Source organism: Apteryx mantelli, chromosome 14 (genome assembly GCF_036417845.1).
Source record: "Apteryx mantelli isolate bAptMan1 chromosome 14, bAptMan1.hap1, whole genome shotgun sequence".
NCBI lineage: Eukaryota > Metazoa > Chordata > Aves > Apterygiformes > Apterygidae > Apteryx > Apteryx mantelli.
Window position 1 is genome coordinate 2,894,188 of NC_089991.1, and position 23,000 is coordinate 2,917,187.

The window sequence follows — 23,000 nt, forward strand, 5'->3', positions numbered from 1 at the left end:
GTAGCTTGCCCCTGAAAAGAAAAAAATTTTTTTTCTGAGAGTTTCCATATGTACTTTATGATTAAAGGATATAAGTAATTTCTTTCTCTTTCTCTATGATATAATATTGCAATGAACTGATACTAACCTGAGGTAAATTCTTCTGTTTTTCTGTGAGATGCTATGAAAGTTTTCTGAAAATTTAAGTGCTTCTGTTTTATCTGATGACCTGATCCATACTAGAAGAAGGTTTATTAAGTAAAAAATTCTTTAGTCCTCTTTTCTAGGCAACAAAGAATTTATGAGGAATAGACTTTGCTGTATTTAAGTGATCTGCTTTAGACCATGAAAATGAATTTTCCAGATACCTTTTCATTTCCTGAATATTGTGTACTTCATGTATATATTAATATGCTATATTAAATTTATGTAAGATATGGAGAAATACATTAATGACAGATTTTAAATATTTCTCAGAACTAATGTGTGCTTAAAATGTTATTTCTCTGCTGAATTTACAAATGGAAAAGTAACTGACCTTTTTCTGAAGGTGAAAGCTCCTGCGTGTTAGAGTATAATATAGAAAATAATATTAGCAGAGAGGTAGAAAAGATCACTCAGAAGAGTGTCTCTGATGTTTTGTTATAATTCAATTGTTCTTTAGGTATTACCTGAAAAACAACATGGAGACGGAGACGCTGTGCTCAGATGAGGATGCTCAAGAGTTGCTGAAGGAAAGCCAAATTTCCCTTCTGCAGCTTAGCACCATCGAGGTTGCCACGCAGCTTTCCATGAGAGACTTCGAATTGTTTCGGAATATTGAGCCTACAGAATACATTGATGACCTTTATAAGCTGGACTCCAAAACAGGAAACGCTCGCCTAAAACAGTTTGAGGATGTCATAAATCAAGAGACGTTCTGGGTTGCCATGGAAATTTTAGCGGAGCCCAACCAGCTCAAAAGAATGAAGATTATTAAGCATTTCATTAAAATTGCCCTCCACTGTCGAGAATGCAAGAATTTCAATTCCATGTTCGCGGTTATAAGGTAAAGTACTTTCCATTTGTCAGATCTGATTTATGGTGTCAAAAGCAATTCTGTTAAACTGAACGAAAAGAAAAAGGTGTTTTCCAAGCAAATTACTGATGGCATGGGATAGTTTTAAGGGAGTTTCCGGGCTTTTCAACATACTAGACTGTACAAAAGATGCATTTTCATTGCATTCTTTTCCTCCCTCAACCTCAGAAGAGGCTCAGTGTTATTACAGTGGTTCGTGCGACTGCCTCATCTTTAACGATTACCTACCAGGGAAAGAGGTGATTTGCACAAAAGCGCTGTTTAATTGATGAACTTCAGAAACCTGCTTGAATGTTGCTGCCTTTTTCTATGATTCTGGTATCAAATTTCCCTCCCTTTTCAGTCCTTGCTACTTTTTCAGTGTGCACTGAGTCATATCTGAAATGATGATACTACTTTATTTCTTTCTGTCATTGTAGGGGCTTCCCAGAATCAGTCTTGTTTTAGTTTAATTTTCCTTTTTATTCTTCCTGGTTGTCTGCGTGCTTCTCTTTCTTTTTTCTTTTTTTTAAAATCTTTGTTTGCACATTTATACTCTTTCTCTTTTGATTTATACTAGATACTGCTTCTTTGACTTTAGCAGGCTGAGTTCAGTTTTCTTTTATTCACAATTATGTAATACCCAGGTTTTATTTAATAATAAAAAAAAACCCTCCATGATTCATCAGACACAGATCTGGATTCATGCTGTATCCCAACATCAGTAATGTCTCTGAAAATACCATTTTTAAGTATCTTCTTTTGTGCCTAGCCAATTTATCAAAGGATTTTTGCTTCTCTTTAACCGTATGTTAAAGAATTCACAGCAGAGGCCCTCAGTGCTGCTCTTAGTATTCACTATTAAGTTCACCTTTTAAAACAAAATCTTTGAGATTGCTTTAGTGCTAGATACTTTACTCAAGCTTGTTGCCCTTGTCTTTTATACTTCATAAAACTTAAGCAAATACTGAACCGTTCTGTTCCTTTCTGGAATTTGGAGGCTTCAGTGAGGTTCTTGTCCTGCAAGGAAAATGTGCAAGTCAAGTTGAACTTTCTAGATACCACTTACCAAGGTATACTGCCACCAAGAGTAAAATCATTCAGCTTAACAATTCATTTGAGTATCTCCTGGAAAGAATTTCCCATAGAAGAAGGGATGTGTGAGTAAGGAGAGAAAGATGAGGAACACCCTTTTCTCTTTTCATAGCAATTGTTTTGTTTTTCTGCTCTTTAGGTGAAATAACTCATTTATCTTCCCAGAGACGCTCAATCAAAATCAGTTTTTCTTAACTGTACGAAAGGCAAATATAAACAGTTATGCAAAATCAAGCTGAAAGTGTTCTCAGTTGTGAATCCATTACGATTTTGGAGAATTATGTTTGACCTCGCAACTTGTTAATGTGTGCTGGAGAACAGAATGCACTTTGTAATTCTGCAGCTATAAAAGCTTTGCAATCCTTGCAAACCTCATTGAGCTAACTTGGTGAAAAATTGTAATAGGGAGGCTGGATATATTTTATTAAATTTCTAATTTATATCCAACTAAATCTGGATATATTTTTACAGTGACTTAAAGAGAATGATGGCACAATAACAAGTTTTAGCATATCTATTACTTTTAATTTTCAGTCTACTGGTACTCGTTTACAAATACTCTAAGCATGTTGTTCTTAAGTCTTTTCACTTTTGTTTGTGATAAACTCTGTGTACTGGTCTCACTTGCTACTATAGTTGTATAATCAGCTCATTGATTTTTCACCCTTTTTGTCCTTACCATGGTATAGATTTTTACAGGAATGAAACGGGACTTAAGTTAGATGGGCATCAGTACTATGTTACGGGCAGATTGTGTTGGCAGGCTAACTTAAAATTTGTACATTGTGAATAGGAAACAGTCATGCTCGTTAGGTTTCTCGTTTTTGCTTGCTCATGAGAGCGAGCAGCAGTGGCTTATTGTGCTGAGCTTGCTTGCAGCCTGGCGTTCGCCCAGCTCTACCGTTAACCTTGTGAAAACTATTTTTAATCCTTAAAACAGAAAACAGCTCTTTACTTCTTTATGAAACGTAGTGATCCCTTTTGCAGCTAATCGTGAAATATATCTGTTTTGCAGTGGGTTAAATCTAGCACCAGTAGCACGTCTCAGAGGTACTTGGGAAAAGTTACCAAGCAAGTATGAAAAACACCTCCGAGACCTTCAAGATCTCTTTGATCCGTCTAGAAACATGGCAAAATACCGCAACATCCTTAGCAGTCAGAGCATGCAGCCTCCAATTATTCCACTCTTTCCTGTTGTCAAGAAGGATATTACATTTCTACACGAAGGTAATGTCAAGCATAGAGAAGTAATAAACTATGCATTGAGTATATTTAAGCCCTTGCTTTAGCACTCTGTGATCCAGCAAATGACTAAAAGGAAGCTGCCACCAGTATGATGCTTTTGATATGTCCTTTGCAGGAGTAAAGTGAAATATAATTCTGAATGCATAATAGAAGAGAGTGATCCTAGACAAGAATAAAATTTTTATTTTAAATATATTTTAAGTATTTTACAAGCAGTGTTTAATCTTCATCAGCTGTCCTAAGGTTAGGATGGTAGAGCTGGTGAGTGCGCTAACTAGAAATCTGACTACTTCAAATATATTTCTGTTACAAAAACCTGTAGCTGCAGTGTTTCTAGGCTTAGTTCTGTGTTGTGGCTTTCAGAGAGCTACAATGATATAACACCTCCCACTCTTGCTTTCAGCATTTTCTTTTTTTTTTAAAAAACATTTCCATTTTTTTTTCTTTTACACAAAGTTCTGCTCACAATTAGTTAAGATTATGGTTTTATAAATATGCCAAATTCTTGATTATGATGTTTCCAAACTGTTTGAACTGATTTCAGAATATGACTCCTGTTGATGTCAGTTCTATATTTATCTTATTTTAACATCTATGACAATGAATTTGGGCATGGTTCACTTGCTTCTTTTTCTTCCTACAAATACTTGCTACTTTAGGATTAGATTAGCAAGGGCAAAGCTAGATAGTTTGAGTGGGCCTGACTGGCATTCGTGTTTTGCCACGATGCCGTTTGCTGTTTTCCTGCTGTTTTGATTAAAACAGTCTGGGGGGGGGGGGATGGCCATGTGTGTATAGCGGGGGAGCTACTGTGGGGGCTCATTTAAAAAAAAAAAAAAAAAAAAAAAAAAAGTATTTCTTATTTCTTTTTGGTACATGTTTAAATTATCCAGGAAATGATTCAAAAGTGGATGGCCTGGTAAACTTTGAGAAACTCCGAATGATTGCCAAAGAGATCCGCCAAGTCGTCAGGATGACCTCGGCGAACATGGATCCGGCCGTGATGTTCAGACAAAGGTGCGCAGTGTGAAACGCCGGTAGGGCTGGAGGTGTCCGACAGCGGGTCGGGATCTGGGTCTGTGTGTGCATAAAGATGTTAATATTCCATTGTGTGACTTACCATTAACGTTTGCCATCAGAACTGAAATCTTCGTCAAATTATGGAAATACCATCAATGCTTCCAAGAGTTGCTTTTAATGTCTACTAAACCAATTTGTTGGTTTAAAAATCAAAGAAAAATAGGCTCCAACTTTAATGCTTCATATTTTTGCTAATTAAAATGTTAGTGTTAGAGTTTCAGGAGAGATGTAAGTGCTGGAGGAAAATCATACATAAAAACCTCGATCACCCTTGTATAAATCTGAAATGTTGCTTTTAAAGCAACCTCTGGTAACATGAAAAAAAAATGACAACCCCCCCCCCTATTTTTATTCATGACCAGCACAGCTCAGTCCACCTACATCCTGCGTGGTGCGTTCAGGCTGGAGGGCTGCGGCTGTGGCTTTTTTGTGTCCTCCCTCACGTGTACTATCATCAGGCTCCCTGTTAGCAGACTGCAGAATAAAAGCGCCGTTACTCCTAATCGGGCGCTCCAGACTGCGTTTAACGGAACTCAATAATTTCCCACATCTGTTCGCTTCCCAGCGGCTGGAATAAGAGCGTCGGCTCCTCCGTTGTATCCGTGAAGGTCCCGATGCCTCTCGATCCCTGCCGACAGGGATCGTGTTGGCCGTCCTCTCCCCGGACGAGCCGGACGCCAGGCGCTCGCAGCCTCGGTGCCCCGTTCCAACGGGGAGCTGCTGCCCGGGGGCTCGAGGCCGCGTCCTGCATGGAATCGCTGCAAAGGCTCTACTTTGACTCAGAAATAACGGATCCCGTGTAAACATTGCTTAAAGGACAGCTTTCAAGTGGAGATTAGCCTTCCTACTGTTGTATCTGACCTGAGCAAAATTCCCTATTTAATATAAAATTGTAAAGCTAATTATTTGATAAGTTCTAATTGCTTTTCAGAAATTGTGGCATTTTCAGATGAAATCTTTCTATAAATACATTTCCCCGATACCCTCTGCACTTTAAGACCTAATGAGCTCTAATCACTAAAGGAATTTAATACTGAATAAATAGCTCACCTTTAGTATATTTTTCAGAATTACGAACACATTTTAATGACCACATCAGTTTGAAGTGTACATGCTGACATAAAATACTTAGCCGTCTAATATTAGAGATAGTGCCAAAGATTAAAAGAAAACCATTCTGTGTTTTCACATCATTTATATTCATTGTCATTGCCTCTGGTGTTTGATCTATCAGTTTGTGTGCAACGAACTACCAATAGAATCTTTTTTGAAGACTAAAAATGAACAAGAAAAGACGTTTTAGTGGTAACGTGAGACTTGCTAACAAGTTCATTACCAGTTAATATAGGGCATCTAGTTTTTCAGGATATTTTTAGCAAACAGCTTGTTTTCCAGCAAGCAATCAAGAGAAAACAACATCATAAAATTGAATACTGATGATGATTTCTCATACATGTCCTGTGATCCTAATGCATAGAATAAATTAATTTAATTCCATTTTTGCAATATGAATAAATTAAAAAGCTTTCGCTCACTCCATCAAAGTTAAATTTGACATATGAAATAATTAACGAGAAAATTAAAAATGAGTTTGGTTTTTAAATTTGTAGGTTGAACTTAAAAATGAAATAAATAAACAAACAAACTGATAGATGTTCTTCCATGTTGAAGTATTGTAGCAAGTCCTGCCCTTGCATTCCATTAAAGCATTGTGTTGTTTGAGAAGAATTTTGCTGTATAGAAAATTTTTCTTTTCTGTTCTTTCCTGTCTACATCTTTCTTCCTGACTCTCAACTGTTTTATTTTTTTCCTGTGCTTTTCTGTTCAAATACATGCTTCAATGTATATGGCTCTTGCTTACAGGAAGAAGAGGTGGAGAAGTTTGGGGTAAGTGTAGAGATGAATGCAACTAAGATAAATAAAGATTATGCAACTCTTAACATACTGCATCCTCCTTGTTAGTGCATGCATCTGAAATACAGCATGCATTTTATTAACCCTGCAATACATATTTTTCGGAAAACAGGAATAGGGGGTTTACAGTCAACTTCATACTGCAGCTATAAAGATTTTGAGTTGCTTTTGTGTATTAGATAAGTTGTTTCCATTTTGGTTTAATAAAATAAACTGATGACCCGTTATATTGGAAGACAGGCTATTTTTGGAAACAAATAATTTGCTTTTTAACGTGTGTCTGAAAAGTTTAAGCCAGTAGGCATACACCAAAATCCTCACCGACTTCCCTGGGAGTTTTGATTGTGCAGGGACTGATGATCAGAATGACCGCAAACGAGCGTAATAAGATTGGCTAATGAAATTGCTAACTGATACTTTCGAATGACAGTGATTAGATGGCAGTGTAGCCATATTTAATGTATTCCTGTGTGTGTTTTTGCCCAAACACTGTCATGTGCGTACGTGAGCCCGCGTGCCTTCGCACTTGCAAACCATGCTTGTTTGGATACCAGGGCACGGGGCCGAAGGCCAGCCCTGCTCTAGCGTGTCTGCAGCGGAAACGCGGTGGAGGCAGGAGCGCTCGTGGTGCTTTGAGGCAATCGCCTCGCAAGTCTGGTGCGGCGATGTGATTCACCCGCAAAGACTCTCCAGGCACCTCAGCCCCGAGAACGCATTTATCCCTGCAAACAGCGAGCCCAGAAGCGTAGGGAGACAAGCGTTGGGGCTTGTGCTAGACAACCTGGAGCGAACGCGTGTGGATGCTGGTCCCTGGAGGCAGCTCCTCGACACGGCCGTGCCCTTGGTGGCTGCGAGCTTGATTAGCAGCATTACGTGGTCCTTAACCGGCCGCTCGCGCTGTAGCTTCCCCGAGACGAGCGCAGGACCCCGCTGGAGCCGCCTCCTCCAGGGCCGGCGCTTCCTGCCGCCTAAGCACCATGGAAGGCAGTGCTGTGGCTGGAGACTTCTAGCCTTTGGGGCTACTGGGAGCACAGTCAAGTGAGGAGAAAACTATTTTTAAAAGTAACTGATGTAAATTGACTTGATTTAAGTCAAAACTTAAGAAATGGCATGTGCCTAAAAAGTAAAATTTTTATATCACTAAAAATAAATGTAGTGCAATATCTTATTTCATTACATAATAGATATTAGCTTTGTTCTTATCCACAGTAGATACGAGTGCGCCCTTGTTTGAGGGGGTGTGAACAGTCCGTCATGCCATGTGCTGCTCTTTGCCTATAGCAGTGCTAGTTTTTATTTAATTAAGCTATGCAATTCTGCCACACTTTCTAAGTGTATATTTTTCTCTGAGTCTGTTGTAATTTATTAAACTTCTTTGTAAATATGGCAGGTAGCTGTTTTCCACTCCTTAGTTTTTAAGCTCAGTGTGCTCAATTCCATAAACTTCCTCCAACAATAAATTTAATTCTGACTCCTAGCTATTATGGTTCTTCTGTTGGATATTGTTTATGTGCCGCTTGCGATTCTGTAAACACATCCAAGATCTTGATAAATATTTTTATGCAGAATTTAGCTTTTTAAAATTTATTCCTTTGAATGTTTACAAAAAACTTGAAGCAATCTTACTGAAATTTTCCATCAGAACTTTCTTGTAATATATGCCATGACCTTCATTTATCAAAAAAATAAAAACTGATTAGGACCAGTGCATCTGTGGTAATTTGACAGTCAAAACAGAGGTGATGGGTATATGTGGTCACAAGATCAGTCCTTTGGTCGCTAATTGAGCACTAAAATGAGGGAGAATAAGAACGACTGTCATGGATGGTAATTAGTATAAGTTAAACAATTTGATTTATCTATTTTTGAGTCAGTTGCTGATAGACCTGACAGCTTAAAATAGGAGCATTCAAAAGTGTAGGTCATGTTCTTTCACAGATGCATATCTGTACAAGTCTGAGTGTATGTATGTTATCACTGTCTCCCTGACCTGTGTTTGGGATGCTTTGAGTAATTAATCTTTTGCAGATGTTTTTACTTAATTGGAGAAAGGAATTGAGTGCATAATAAAATGTACTTTGCATATTTAACATAGGTTTTTCTCTTACTTAAGCACTATCGGAAGCTCAGCATCCTAAGAGGATTACACTAGTCACTCACTTCTGTGCTCAGTTCTCAACTGCTGTAAGCTTGGAACATACAGTGGTAGCGAATTGCTTAAACCGACAGACCCAAAGTTAGCGAGCTGGTCTGCTCTTGCAGCCTGCAGTGGAAATAGTAGGGGTTTTGCAGAAGAAGACTAACATCCATTAGCAGAGCTAGCTGGGGGGGAGTTTACGTAGCGTTGTGCCTCATTCTTGCTAGTTCCACACTTTCATGAGCAATTCTTTCCTAGACTCAAAATGCTGCTGTCAATTTTACCAGAACATTTTAAGACAAGTGTTGTTTTAATGCTGTTCATCTTCTTTAACTCATTTGCATCAGCATGTACTAGCCCTAACTGAAGAGTTTTGGTATTAATCTGCTTCAGCATATGCTACTTTTGCTCCTCATTGCTGATGAGAACTAAAAATTTACTTATTTGCTCTTTTCTTTTATAGGTCTCTGAGCCAGGGCAGCACAAACTCAAACATGCTCGATGTACAGGGAGGCGCTCACAAGAAACGTGCCCGACGCAGCTCGCTTCTGAACGCCAAGAAACTGTATGAGGATGCCCAGATGGCAAGGAAGGTGAAGCAGTACTTGTCCAACCTGAATGTAGAAACAGATGAAGAAAAGATCCAGATACTGTCACTTCAGTGTGAGCCTGCATATAGCACTCGTGAGTACAGTGATCTGTTAGGATGGCATAATCTACACAGCTTTTAAAAATCTTGTTCCTTCCTTTGAAACATGTATTTAAGGTCTTTCTCTTCTCCAACAAAAATCACTGTAGTAAGCAGCTTGTTTGTCAATTCATGTACTAACAGATGAACTAATACAGTTTCAGCAAGCCAGCATTTATCCTCTAATCTTGGCTGAGCTCACAAAACTTTGGAGTGAGTTTTTTTTTTTTTATTTTGACCTTTAGTTCTTAAACTGTATGTCTTTTCATCAGTCTGGAAGGAAATTCAATAGTACATTAGATCTGTTCTTGCCCTGCTGTCCTTGTACGGAATTAGGAAGGATAAAAGTAACATTTACCGTATGAACAGCAAGCAAATGAAAAGAGACAAAATCAATATAGAAAGTGCAATGGAGTACAGCTTAGAATAAAAAAAGATTGTTGAGAAGGGGAAGTCAGGCCAGTACTGATGAATGGGATTGACATGGCTCGACAGTCAAAAATTGAGGGCTCCAACAGGACAGTTTTTCATAAACTGAGCTCCTGTGAAACTGCCTAACTAAACGTACTATTATATGATCTGTTTCTTCTGTCTCACACAGTTCAATAAATTCTTACTTAAAAAATTGTAATTGCATGTGATTTTGATAATGAGAAACTTCCAAGTGCTTGAAAAGTAGTTAGGACTGTTTCAAAAGAGAAAAGTAATAATCTTGCTAGCAAAATAACATTTCATGCTTGTCTGTTGTCCAAACACAGCATACTACATTTTTTTGTTGCTGTTCTCAAAGACTATTAAGGAGATGAGTTAAAAGTACAAGTAGGAGGTGACGACTTGAAGATACAATTTTAAGTACTTCCCATTATTCAATGTTAACACTGAATTCCTATTATTTCCCAAGGTGGCTTTTCACGCAAACTTTTTTTAACTTTCTTTTTAAATAGTAGTGATATAGGAGTCCTGGAAATGGCCATACTTGACTCTCTTTTTAAAAATGTTAAAATCTCTGTGTTCACATTGACTGTGCATCTGAGGCCGTGTGAAATCACGGGTAGCCCTGAAGGGGCCAGCGCAGAGCGTACACCGTTATGTGTGTCTGCTTGTGCTGTGTTCAGCCGGATCCGTAATAGCAGAGTGCTTCCACTTAGAGGTACCACCGTTGTGTTTTATTTTTGTTCTTTTTTTATCCTGTAGAAACAATAAATTAAAGCATGGAAAGATTACTTTTTGGTAGATGATTTGTGTGTAAACATAACAGATGGCCATACTATGCCCAGGAGAGAAACATAAATGTTATGAGGCAGTTTTTCAATTCTTTTAAATAAATCGTATGTCCACGTTATAAATAATGTTTGTACGGTGCTAGCCATAGATATTTGGGTGTAAAAAAAAAAAAAAATCAGGAATATATACTGACTTTAACTCCATGTATCTAAGCAAATCAAGTACTTTATTATTTTTTTTAGCTTTAAAAAAGGAGACAGGGTTAAATGGGCACACAAATAAATATAGAAGAGTGGTATAATATTAAAATACCTATTTTTTAAAGGCTGAAAAAAAGTGTGGAGCATGTAATTGATCTGGTTGATCAATTGAGTTGAAGCGAGAGCACTGGGTTTGCTGAGCTGGCAGAAACGAAGGGAAGCAAGGGAAGCGCCAGCCTCTCTGCAGTCTCTGCTCCGGTGGAGTCGGAGCACAGAACTGCTCTGAGGGGGGGGGGTTCCTTTGCACTCGGTGGGTTTGCCTACAGTCTGATACTTAAATTTTGACTGAGTACCTTTTGAATCAGGAAGCTTGTTGCATGGTTTTGCAGACTTTTTATGTAGATAATTTTTTTGCTCATATTCAGAAAAGTAGGAGGTACAGCTTCCTAATCTCTTATCTCAGTACCACGATTCTCCTAGCTTTGCTTGCAGAAAGAGCAAGGAGCAGGTATTCTGCAATCCACGTATTTCCACGGTAATTTAAGGAGAAGTCAGATGGCCTTAACTCCACAAACAGTTTAATTGCTCTGTAATTAAAGTAGAAATTCAGTGTCCTCTGTTGCAAGTCAATTGTGCCATCTAGTGAAAGGTTTGCCAGCTGCAAAACGAGCTTTTCTTTTCCCTTATGTGGCATTACGTATTTTTGAAAGAGATGCTGTTACATCTTTAGATGTTTGTACATAGGGTGCAAAGTATAGAATCTAATTGTGGTGGAAATAAATCATGTGATTTGTGTCTTTGGATAAAGTACTTCTATGACACTTTAAAGCACTTAGGTGTGGGTTTTTTGTGTCACTTCACGTCACTACCTCTTCAGTGTAACAAGGTAGGAATGCTTGGAATAGAAGTCATTTTGAATGTTTTATCTGCTTAATACCATGGCTACTTTTGTCTGGATGATTGTGCTGAGAATGATTGTAATAATACTGTAATTTGTAGTACAAAATATTTATATCCAGTTTTTCCATAACAGTGACAAAGAATTTAAGTGAGAGAAGAGGGGCGAAATCCTCAGAAATGTCTCCAGTGCCTATGAGATCAATTGGCCAAACCACTAAAGCCCATCAGCATCAACAAAACAGAATGAGTCAAGTACTTCAGGTTCCGTCTGTGAATTTATACCCCAGCAGGAAAAAGGGACTGACGAAGGAGCATGTCACGTTCAGTGAGTATCTGCAGTTCAGCCATGGAGAGCTCAAGAAATTAGAGAGAGGAGCTGGGTGGGTGGGTTATTGGAGATATTGTTATGCAGGCATCAAAGTTAGCTTCACAGTTCAAGGCTTCATTTATGTTCTCGCTTAAAAATAGCTGAATCACATTACTGTGTGTTTCAAGAGAGCATGTAATTTACTCTGCTGTTTGCACAACTAAGTATTTGATACATTTTCTTAAAACAGCTAATTGCAAGGTGCTGTCTGTAAATACAGTCACTTGCTTTAGTTTCGTAGGCGATTAATTGTAACTTGTCGCTTTCTGCGACAGTGGTTGTTTTCTGGTATATACCTGAAAAGTGTACGGATGTGTCTTTTTTCTGAATGAGTCTAGCTAAAGTGATCCTATCATCTGACCTGTTCAAAATGTAGATATACAGTGTTAAGCCTTTGCATATTTCTGCATTCTAAATGGATCTTGCACAAACTGAGCAGAAAATATTGCTTATATAATTTCATGACAAAATGAAGTATGATATATTATGGTGAAATCCTTGAAACATATAACAGTCATTTAGCGCTTTAAACTTTGTAACACCATTATAATAACATCGTTGTCACATGGAGCAGCATATGTGTCAATGTTGTTAGTTGCTCCCAGTGAACATCAGCTTTTTGTTTCTAAATTTACCAGTTGCAAAGCAGTATTTAGTATTAAAATACTTTTGACCTATTTGCATAACTGCTATATCATTTGAAAGCTACAATGGTTTTAAATGTTAAAAGGTTAGTTGCAGTTCATAAATGATATGGAATGATTCTATGATACATTGAGCATCAATATTCACTAAAATAGTTTCAGAAAACACCATATTGCAGCATATACATTAGCATAATGTTTGCAGTTGAAAAGTCTTATGATTTAGTTCAAGTCTCCTCTCAAAAGTCTCTCTAACTTGATACGTTCCAGAAGTTTTATTTGTGATGCTACTGCTGAGAGGTATTTGTTCTTTCCTGTGTGTTAAGTATTAATCTAACCAACCTATCAGGAACTCAAATGAATTCTTTACCATGCGTATGCAACATGGTCCAACAGTGAACAGGAAATACCAAATTAACAGTTTTGCTAAGTACAGTGCTATACTGGTTTTGCTAAATTTGCTGAGTGCTATATAGTGCCCTTAAGTACTGATCTGACCACTCCTGATTCAGAAGATATTCTCTTGAACTTTTATTTGCTATGATGCAATTAGTTCTTTAACACTGCCCCAACAGTGTTGTGGGTGAGGATTTCCTCCAAGCTTCATACTTCATACCACTTTTAGACCTTTGCCAAAACACTGACTAGTGTTTCTGTTGTAATGGTTCCAGTTATGACCTGGATGTTTCAACACATTTCAGATATCACTGAGCAACCAACAGTAGCAGCATCAGCAGCCACTAGCTTGAAAGAAGAATAATACGTAGTAAATGATTCTGCCCTTTTCACAGGTACAGGCTCCCCACAGAAGTCATTAAGTTTGTCTGAGGAAGTAAGTACTAAGAAACAAACAGATGACACTGTGTCTATGGCATCTTCTTTGCACTCCAGCCCGCCTGCTTCTCCTCAGGGCTCTCCCCGCAAAGGTACGTGTGCTGCAGTGAATGGTTACAAACCCCGGTGTAAGAACCCATCTGAGGGACCATCCATCTGTGCTGGGCCAAAACCAGGGTGGACAGCGGCAGAAATATTTGTTGGTAGTTAAATGTACTCTGAGAAATAATACTTTAGAACCCTCATGTCGAGAAGCATCACGACTTTCTGTGAATTGCTGATAGACATTGTTTTCCAATGTATTTATGTTTTTCAGCCTTAAAAGTTACCTGTTCTGTAAAAAGTACAATAATTGTGTTCTTAAAAATTGCTTAAGTGCTTCTGGCAGAATTCCTGATAGGTCTTAAGTGCTTTGATGCCCACCAGCATATCAATTCAGATGTAGGTGGCTACTTAAGTCCAGCTTAGGTACTCTCCTTCACTCACTTGGTTTTGCAAATGTTTAGCATACACAAGTCAAAGCAAATCAGAAGTCTGTCATTAAATTCATCATTCTGGAAATCTGCTACTTCCATCCCTAATCCTATTATAGTTTTATGTTACACTTTTTTTTAATGTTTTAATATATTTTATTATGACTATGGGCCTAGCACGATGCTTTGAATAACCCCTTTCTCTCACCAAAAATAATTTAAATCAAACTGTGGGGTTTTGATGTCTATGTGCAAATCTGCTGTAATTGGAGCTGAAGAGAAAATACTGTCATAGTTCTACAGAACAGTTTTGGTAGGTACAGGAGTAATGCACCCTTCCAAATCCTGGAGTCACTATTCATATTTTTTGTTCTTGTGTACAGGGCTTTGTATACATCCCTGTCTCTCATGATACCCTGAAAATCCCTTTATTTTTGATACCTTCATCTCGAAAGACCAGCATCATTTCATCATTAGCCAAGCTTGGATGGGAGTTCATTTGAAATCTCTTAACACCACCCTATAGTCAGCCAGTGTGGTCAGTGTTGAACAGCGTAAGGCATTTCTCCCTCCTCTGTGCTGCTTTCCGACTCACTGACGTCCCAAAGCCGCTGGATTGGCATGGCACGGCATGGCGACCTACTGCATCCTCTCACCTTTTTCAGTGGGAGATCAAGCTTGTCAGGTCTCATGTGAATCCACTTCTGCTGTCACAAGATGCTGCTTCCTTTAGGAGAATGTCACTTATTTTACTTAGACACAGTATATGTATAAAAAATTAGATTACTCAGATTGCCAGAACTAGTTCCACAGAGATTATTGAGAATCACTGCCTTTTTTTTTTTTTCTTTAAGCAAATATGTTATTTTTGTTGACTTTCATCTGGTTCTAAGAAAATAATATTTTGTTTCTTTGTGGATTATTTCATTAATTCAACTTGCTTTTAGCATATTTTAGCACTGATCTAATTTCATTAAGGTAATTGGTATCCTGTTGTGTAGTGCTAACAACTCATTGAACTAAAGTTAGGTGCTTCACAGACAGCTGAAATACATAATTTTAGGCATGAACACATTTTACTAAATCTATATGCAAATACGATTGAAGAAAAAAGTTTTAAAATCAACACATTATTTTTACTGTTATTTGTCTTGCGTTATTTATCAAGATCTGCATGTGTATACTTTATTGCAGTTGGTAACATCCAGAGGTCTGATAACTGCAGTCAGATGAATCTGTCTGGGTCTTCCTCGTCCCTTGCCAGCGAAGCCAGCAACAAGAACAGTGGACAGCGCAGCTACGGAATAGGTGGGGCTTATTTGCAAAAGAAAATTCAGGAGATGATTGTCAAAACAAGAGGCAGTTCTGGCATAAGTGAAAAGGGAGAAAGCAAGGATTTGAGCGAAAAGGCAGAACTTGAGCGTGAGCACAGGAGAAAGAAGGGAACCCTGTTTGGAAGACTTAGGGAAAGAAGCTTCTCCAGGGAAAGAACAGCTTTTACAGCAAAAAGGGAAGCAGAGCACATTCAAGCCTCAGAGAGGAGTGAAGAACGAAAGGACATAGACAGTGATACTCTGAGTACAGCAAGTATCTGTGGCAACAGCAATCTACTGACATTTTGCTGTCTACTGAGGAGGCCTAGAAGAAGGAGGAAGACTATTTGATGTCTTTTTAGTGGAAAGACCGATATCCATTTTGTATCGGATATACTGGTATAATCTAAGTTATGTTAGCATTATTTATTTACATACAGATTCATTAAAACATGTTTTAAGCTGTTTAATGTACCTCTCTTCCATTCATATTTTCAAAAGTAGGAGATATTTGCGTCAGTTGGTCATAATAAATCACCCTTACAGTGCAGTAAGGAAAATACTTGTAATGTCAAGATTAGAAAATCGAGGAAGAGGTACTGTGAAAGTTCTGTTACTTAGTGCTTTGCAGATGCTAATGAAACAGCCTTAGGATGGTACCGCAGTAACTTCAAGCATCCTTTCCTATACCTTAGCTATGGTGCTATTTTTGATCATCCACAGAATTTGCAGTGTGATGTAAACCAAATGCCCACTGCCGGTGTTGGTGGGTTTTGTGTGTATGTTTGCATTTTCTTCTCTGTTGGCCACATCTGTTCTGCCCTTCAGCCAAGCTAAGATTAACATTTAGTCTGTATACCTTTGCCATGATTTAATAAGTCCAGTTTTCAGATAGTGCTAATCTCTCTAACAAAGATCAGTCTTTTGGTCTCAAAGTCTTTGAGGTTGTTGATGAAGAGTATCTTAAAAGATGCACTGTGAGAACATTTCTTACTGTAGTACGGTTGTTTTAATTTTTAGGAGTCTGTTAGACAAAATAAGGAATATGAGGTATTAAGGTTTTTAATTAAGGGTTGTCAGTTCTTTAGTTTGATAAAATTTATAATTTTTAACATTCATTGGTGTCAAAAATCTTGCAGCCATAATCAAGCTTAAAAAACAGTGAAGTTTCTCAAATTACAAGCTATATGCTCAGTGACATGGATACCATGGCTCCAGATGCCGTGTTATATGATCTTTGTATTTTTTTTCTGGACTTAATGGCATCAGTTTTTGTACTGATTTGTATGTATCACTAAAATTGTTTTTTTTACAAAGCCTAGTCATTTCACATTTTCACCTGATCTTGAAGTAAATATATCACAGTCCAGCTCAAAGGCACATGTAGGTAGAAATAAAGTGAGAAGTTGAGTGATTGGAAGGAATTTAGGAAAAAAGACTTATCTGAGGACTGTGCATCAATTATGTATTAATATGGTCTCCTGTAAAGAAAGACGACAAGGCTTTGATTAATGCCAGGCTCTCGTTCCACTATAAATGAAGCAGCTATTGATCCAGTGTTTTCAAATAAAGGTTCTAATTTTGTATTTTTATGCATGTAATGTAAGATATGTCAGTCTTATCTCCCACTGAAGGCAGGGATATATTTTTCCTGAGATGCAATGCATTTGGTATAGAGAAACGCAGTGGGAACTTTAAGGAAAAAGAAAAAAATTAAATTCAAAGAAAAAATAATTAATCCAAGATTTATTGCCCTCAGTCCGCCTAATAGAAACAACCCACAATTAATAGGTCAAATAGTTCTTTTAGGCAAAATGTAAACAAAAAAAATTTAAGAGACCTGTTGATAGTTGTCTAATGATATTCTTTCATTTAAATAAATTAGGACAAAATAAATAGGACAAAAAAAATGATATAATGCACTTAAAATTATATCGTGATCTCTTGTAGTGCGCATCTTTGGGCTAGTTCAACCATATCATTACTTAAAGTAGAAGGAAACATCAGCAGCCAACTTTGTGCTTAAGAATAGTGCTCATCTGTGCCTTGTAAAAGAATTTCCCCCTGACCTAGGGAGAGATTTGTAGAAGTCCGTTGACCTGGGACGCGAGCGAGGCTCAGCGAGTCTCAGGCTGTGACGCCAACGGCTAATGCACGTTCCAGGGTCTTTCCTGCAGGGAAGAGCAACCACGTCGTGGGCAGCAAACGGGCTGCCCTTTCTCCACTTGTGTGCTGGCTGCCGGTTTCACTAATGCCACGTGCTGCTCAAGAAGACCCCTGCAAGCCAGCCTGGTAGGGACACGTGCCAGGGGCTCTCCCAGAGTAAAGTGGATCATTTCTGTGCTCAGAACCATTTTTCAGGCCTTATTTTGTGCAAAGAGAGAGCTCGGGTTTAATCGCCCTGTAACATCCCATCAGACAACATTTATTGCCATGACAAGAAAGGAACAACTTGAAAAGGCAATGTAATGCCTCTCAGGTCAGACGGGATCACTTGAATTTAACAGTTCCCTGCTAGGCTGCCATTTGTTTTCTGGGGCCTTGCGGCGTGGGAAGATGAATTAAAATCCTTTGCGTAATGTTGTCATGAATTTTCCTCTTAACTGGCCAAAGCCATATCTAGAACTAAAAAGAACTTAAGACTAACACGAAAACGAGCGTGGTGAGAAATACAACAATGTATGATCACGTTTGGGGTGATTAAACTAGTCTGGATTCTAGGAGCGTTTGCCAGGCAGCGTCAAGCCTGGGTGTGCCGTTATTCCAGGCTCCTGCGGGAAAAGCCTGGTGGGTACGTGCACCCGCAGCGCTGCCGGCGGACGGGGCCTCGCGCTGCTGCTGCCGCTGCCCGGGGACAGGGTGCAAACCAGCTCCGAGCCAGGAGCTGAGCAAGCAGCTTAGCACGATGTGAAACATTTGCAGGGCTGACCACCGTGCACACGTACTCATGCTGATGGCACGACGCAATGAGCTTGGGTCTTCCCGTAAGATGCTGTGTGGATGTATCCAGAGAGATAAATACTGCAGGCATCCTGAAGTCTGAGCAGTCTGAATTTAGGATGCAGGAGGCCGATGAGACAATTTGGTGGAGGAAAGCCTTGCAACCTTCCTGAATTACAAGCCCTTCTTCAGGGAAAGAACAGCTTTTACAGCAAAAAGGGAAGCAGAGCACATTCAAGCCTCAGAGAGGAGTGAAGAACGAAAGGACATAGACAGTGATACTCTGAGTACAGCAGAGGGAGGGAGACCAGTAACTGAACCTGCAAGGGCTTCAGAGGGTGGGCGCCCTCGTAGCGGCAAAGATGCACTTTGCCAAGCTTAATTCATTTCAATTCTTTCCCTGCTTCTCTAAGGTGAGCAAAGTAAAGGGCTAAAGCAAGTTATTGATATAATATTGTCCATATTAAAGACACGTCTAGGGACAGGTAGTTTTGCATGCTGAATCGAAGCAGCTATGCCAGCAAAAGTCTAGGTAGGATACGCCTAGCCAGAGCCTATGGAAATCTCTTCTAGAGTAGTCTCTTATGCATTGGATGTATGGGGCTTTATATGCTACTTGTGTTTGAGAGAAGTTATTTAAGGGCAAGGGTAAGCCAAGCAGAAAAAGTGCAGTGCTTACGTATTTTGGTGAGGTCTTTAGCCGTTTTCCTTCTGTGGAAGTAATGCCGTAGTGGGGTCCAGCTCCTGCCAAAGTTCCTCCTGCTTTTGCTTCCAGATTTGTTAATTTTGGAACAAACAATAAACCTGAACTGGACCATATGGCTTGTCCCCGAGCTCTAACAGCTCACTTCTACCTTAGTCAGCATCTCCTCATCCGCTGCCAAAATCTTTTACTGACTCTCTCGCACACCAGTAGGGCAGAGGAAATTGTGGGAAGTGCATTGCACTTATATTATGGGACTCAGCGCTTGCAAGATTGGACCTAATTTATCCACCCACTGCAGATCCTGTTAGTGCTGGTTTAGCGTTATGGTTTGGATAGCTGTGCAGGTCCAGCTAGGTTATTGGTGTCACCTGATTGCCTTAATTTATTACAGTGCTAGATGCTGACTGGTGCTAAAAGCTTTAGTACCATAAAAACTTGAGCGGACTGATCTGTTTAAGAATGGGGGGGGATTGTTTTTGTTGCTTTTTGTTTTTGTTGCTTTTTATTTTTGTTGTTGTTGTTGTTTTAAATATCCTTGTTGAAATATGTGCGTTAGTACTTCACTTTTGTACCTAGTGAACTAAAATTGCTCTTTGACTAAAAGCTGCTCTTTCTCCCTCAGGCTATGCCCTCATACCTTCCACCAAATCCGATAACTTCTCGGATTCCAGTCACAGCGAGATTTCCTCCCGCTCCAGCATAGTGAGTAACTGCTCGGTGGACTCCATGTCGGCAGCGCTGCAGGACGAGAGGAGCCTGCCCCAGGCGCTCATCGTCGTGGACCCCACGGGGGCAGAAAGGAAGGAGCATCCGCAGCCCTTAGCCGATTATGCCCAGCCTTGCCCGGGGTAAGCAGCGGTTCGTTTCGGTTGGGCTTGGTGTAAGGAAGGTTGTTTAGTCAGGACACAGTTATAAACCGCGCTGCGATTATTAAGCTATTGATAGACGCTGGGCAACTGGCTGCTCTAACATATATGGGAAGAGCATATTTTCCCAAGAAACTCATGGTACCTTTTAGATGGAAAACAGCTTGTTCATGTCAGTAGGGTTCGGATGGACGTCTCTTGCAGGGGATTGCAAATGTGTTAAAAGGTAGTATAATATTTAACAAATTACTTGCTCTGCAGTGCTGAGAGGGACAGCGCAGTAAGAACAGGACGCTATCAATTATCTCTGGGAGTCAGCAGTACCAGTCACTTAAAATACTTCAATGTATTTTTTTTTTTTTTTTAAAGGATTTTTTTTTTTTAGTTGTTACCAAGGCAGACTGGAAGCTAGTTGCCCCTTTCTGGCTGAGAGTTTCTGTAGAGGAAGCGTTGCTCGCATCTTGGCACCGTCAGAACTTGTCCCGAGTAGCCACTCTTGGTTTTGTTTTACTGGATTGTCAGCCTTGACCCGCAGAATCTGAGATGTAGGAATCTTTCTGGGACAGCGTATTCTGTCTTCAAATGTAGTAATTTTGGTCAATGAGAGATTCTTCTTACATTTCTAATCTCTGCAGATCATCTGTAGAATAATATAATTATTTTTCTTAATAGAACACTGTAAAGAGCTATACCTTATTTCTGTATATTTGGTTTTAATGCACCACTATTCTCTGATGTTCTCTTTGCTGTAAGAAGGATTAGCAGCATATGCTTTGCTAAGGTAATACAGCTTTTAAGTAATTAGTAATTCATCTTATTTCTTTGTGCTAAAATGGGGATTTAAAGGCGTACTTAATAAACTAAAATAGTTCCCTTTTCTAAAAGGCAGAATGCAGATACTGAGCTTTTAGTCAGCAAAGACGCAGTGTAATGAATTAAATACCCCTTTGTACTGCGTTATTGTGGCACCTTTGATACTGGCTATAAAAAAGCCAGCCTTAGTAATGAAGTACGGTGAATTACAGAGGACCTTGCTGCATTCTGAACTCAGTATTATTTTGTAAATTGGAAGCAGACTGTTCAAAGCTTGTGGCTGTCTTATTATGCCTTAGTTTCAGTGAGTTTCGGTGGGTACAAAAGAGTTTCTATGCTAGAATTCATAAAATAGAAAAGCAAAGGAATAATAAAATTATTTGTATGTATCTAAGAAATGTTCCTAGATCTCATAATGTGTCAGTAAACTGCAGAGGGGTAGTGCTGAATTTCAGTGTTACACTTTCCGTGCATTTTTAATGCAACCAGAAAGAGACTTCAGGATAATGTCTAGCAATTGTATTTTTGTATTCTAAATCCATTTAAACCTGGCTTTATTTTTTTTCTTGATTATATATTAATAGTTATTAGAGCTTTTAGAAGCTATTTCTTTTAAAAAAAAGCATTTTTGTCCTTGGGATTTCAGAATTTCTGCTGCTCGAGATCTTTCCACAAATGTTACTTATGCCCACTATTTCCAAATATTGAAATAGAACTACCTCCTCTCTTTGCCTGAACAAGTTTTTGTTGCTACAACCAAAAATGTTTCTATTCTAAATACAAGTATTTATTTTGTTCGTTTTATAAATGAAAAGAAAAAGCTTAGCAGTAGTCTGGAACTGAACTGTAATTTCTCCTCTGCCTTGAGTTTTCTCTCAGGCCCTGTCTTGCTGTGGTTGGTAGAGAAAAGCCTCCAAGGACCAGATTTTTCTGGATCTGTGGTCAGGCCCCTGAATGCTATTTGCAGGCTTGATCGCTTTGGGGTGATGGCCCTAGTGCAGTCAGGAATAACGGTGTTTCTTTTCAGTGCTCCTGTGTGTTTGACCTTGCTGCGTACGTGTTTGGAACCCAGCGAGCGGTTGCCTTTAAAGCCAAATAATTGTCGCCGAGTACGTCACTGCTATTTTAAAACCTAGTGAGTTTTTTTTTTCTGGTTTCTGTTGTTTTCAAACGTAGCTGGTCACTCAGTAGGCCTGCTCTAATCAGAGGGATGGCTTTCACATCGTCCATGAGCAGCGAGGAGATCTCCCACGAGCACATCATGGTTGAGGCGGCAGACAGCGGCCGGGGAAGCTGGACTTCGTGCTCAAGTAGCTCTCATGACAACTTCCAGAATATCCCAAACCAGAAGAGCTGGGATCTCCTCAATTCCTACCGTCACACCCAGCTGGACGGACCTATAGCTGAAGTTGATCCCACAAATTGTTACTCTGAGGAGGCTTATTTATATTCTGAACCCTTTTCCAAAAATAACAGGCAGTCGAAAGCCAGCCTGGAAGTCGATCAGTCTCGGCAGAGCTGGGCCTCCTCGAGCTCCCTCTCAGACACGTACGAGACAAACTATGGGACGATTAAGCGGAGGGGGCTGGAGAACTCTGCAGCGGAGCAGACTGAGGTTTTGGACTCTAAACCAGGCACCGATACAACTTACAAAACTGTTACTTCAAGTACGGAAAAAGGCCTGATAGGTAAGCCAAACCAACAGCTTATGGAAGCTTCCACAGCTGTTTTGCATTTTGATATTAACTTGTTAAGAAATGACATCAGATCGGGGGACTGGATTGCATGTTAAATTCAGCTTTATCATGTGGTTTTAATCAGAACAGTCCTCAGACGATGTGGTTTTTAAACCACCTTCTTTTGGATTAGGAAAATTGAAATAATAAAGCAGGACACTTCCCAATCACTTTACGGGTGTGCAGGAGAAGTGTGTTCATGGAAATGTCAGGCAGTTCCTCTCTGTAGTACCACTTTGTTTTCTGGATTATTTGGAAATCCTCATCACTGCAGGCTTTCCTCTGGCAAGGAGCAGTGAGCACGGCTCCTTTACGCATCCACGTAATAACAGACCTTGCATGAACTAGAAAGGGAAGAGCATGATTACGGAGCGGTGCAAAGCGCTCCCACCTCTCCAGCGCTGCGGCATGTTTCATCCACAGCACCCCTCTCTCCAGAAGCTCAGGGATGAAGCAGATTCCCTTCCCATCTTTGCTATGTTGCACTGCCATTTAGTTATACAACTGCAGTTTGGCTACATATGAAAGGAGATAAATTTATAAAATGTCTCTTCAAAGACGCAGTTTTACTGAGCAACGTGCTCTTTCACTGTCCTAGTGAGTTCAGCTGCCAAACTGCCAAAACTAAAGGAACCGAGTTATGAACAAGATAAAACACAGAGTGCAAAGCTCTCTAAACTTTAAGGCAAGGGTGCAGCTGAAATGCAATTTAATCACTGAGCAGTTTGCTAGAGGGGTTTATGTTATCAAAGGTAATTGCCTGAATAAACATCACGCGGAGGGTGGAGG

General features: G+C 39.4%; 1 protein-coding gene across 3 annotated transcripts in view; it reads left to right on the forward strand.

The window, feature by feature from the left end:
- The window catches only part of RAPGEF6 (Rap guanine nucleotide exchange factor 6), a 137,949-nt gene that overhangs the window by 109,380 nt on the left and 5,569 nt on the right, over positions 1-23,000 (forward strand). For 2 of the 3 annotated variants that reach the window (XM_067305066.1, XM_067305068.1), the window contains 10 exons: positions 644-1,027; positions 3,147-3,358; positions 4,270-4,393; positions 6,320-6,343; positions 8,971-9,191; positions 11,653-11,844; positions 13,322-13,456; positions 15,032-15,145; positions 19,419-19,644; positions 21,652-22,163. In XM_067305066.1, the coding sequence (XP_067161167.1) occupies positions 644-1,027; positions 3,147-3,358; positions 4,270-4,393; positions 6,320-6,343; positions 8,971-9,191; positions 11,653-11,844; positions 13,322-13,456; positions 15,032-15,145; positions 19,419-19,644; positions 21,652-22,163 (2,144 nt within the window). The remainder of the gene's footprint in view (positions 1-643; positions 1,028-3,146; positions 3,359-4,269; positions 4,394-6,319; positions 6,344-8,970; positions 9,192-11,652; positions 11,845-13,321; positions 13,457-15,031; positions 15,146-19,418; positions 19,645-21,651; positions 22,164-23,000) is intronic. The other variant, XM_067305067.1, reaches the window with a different exon arrangement.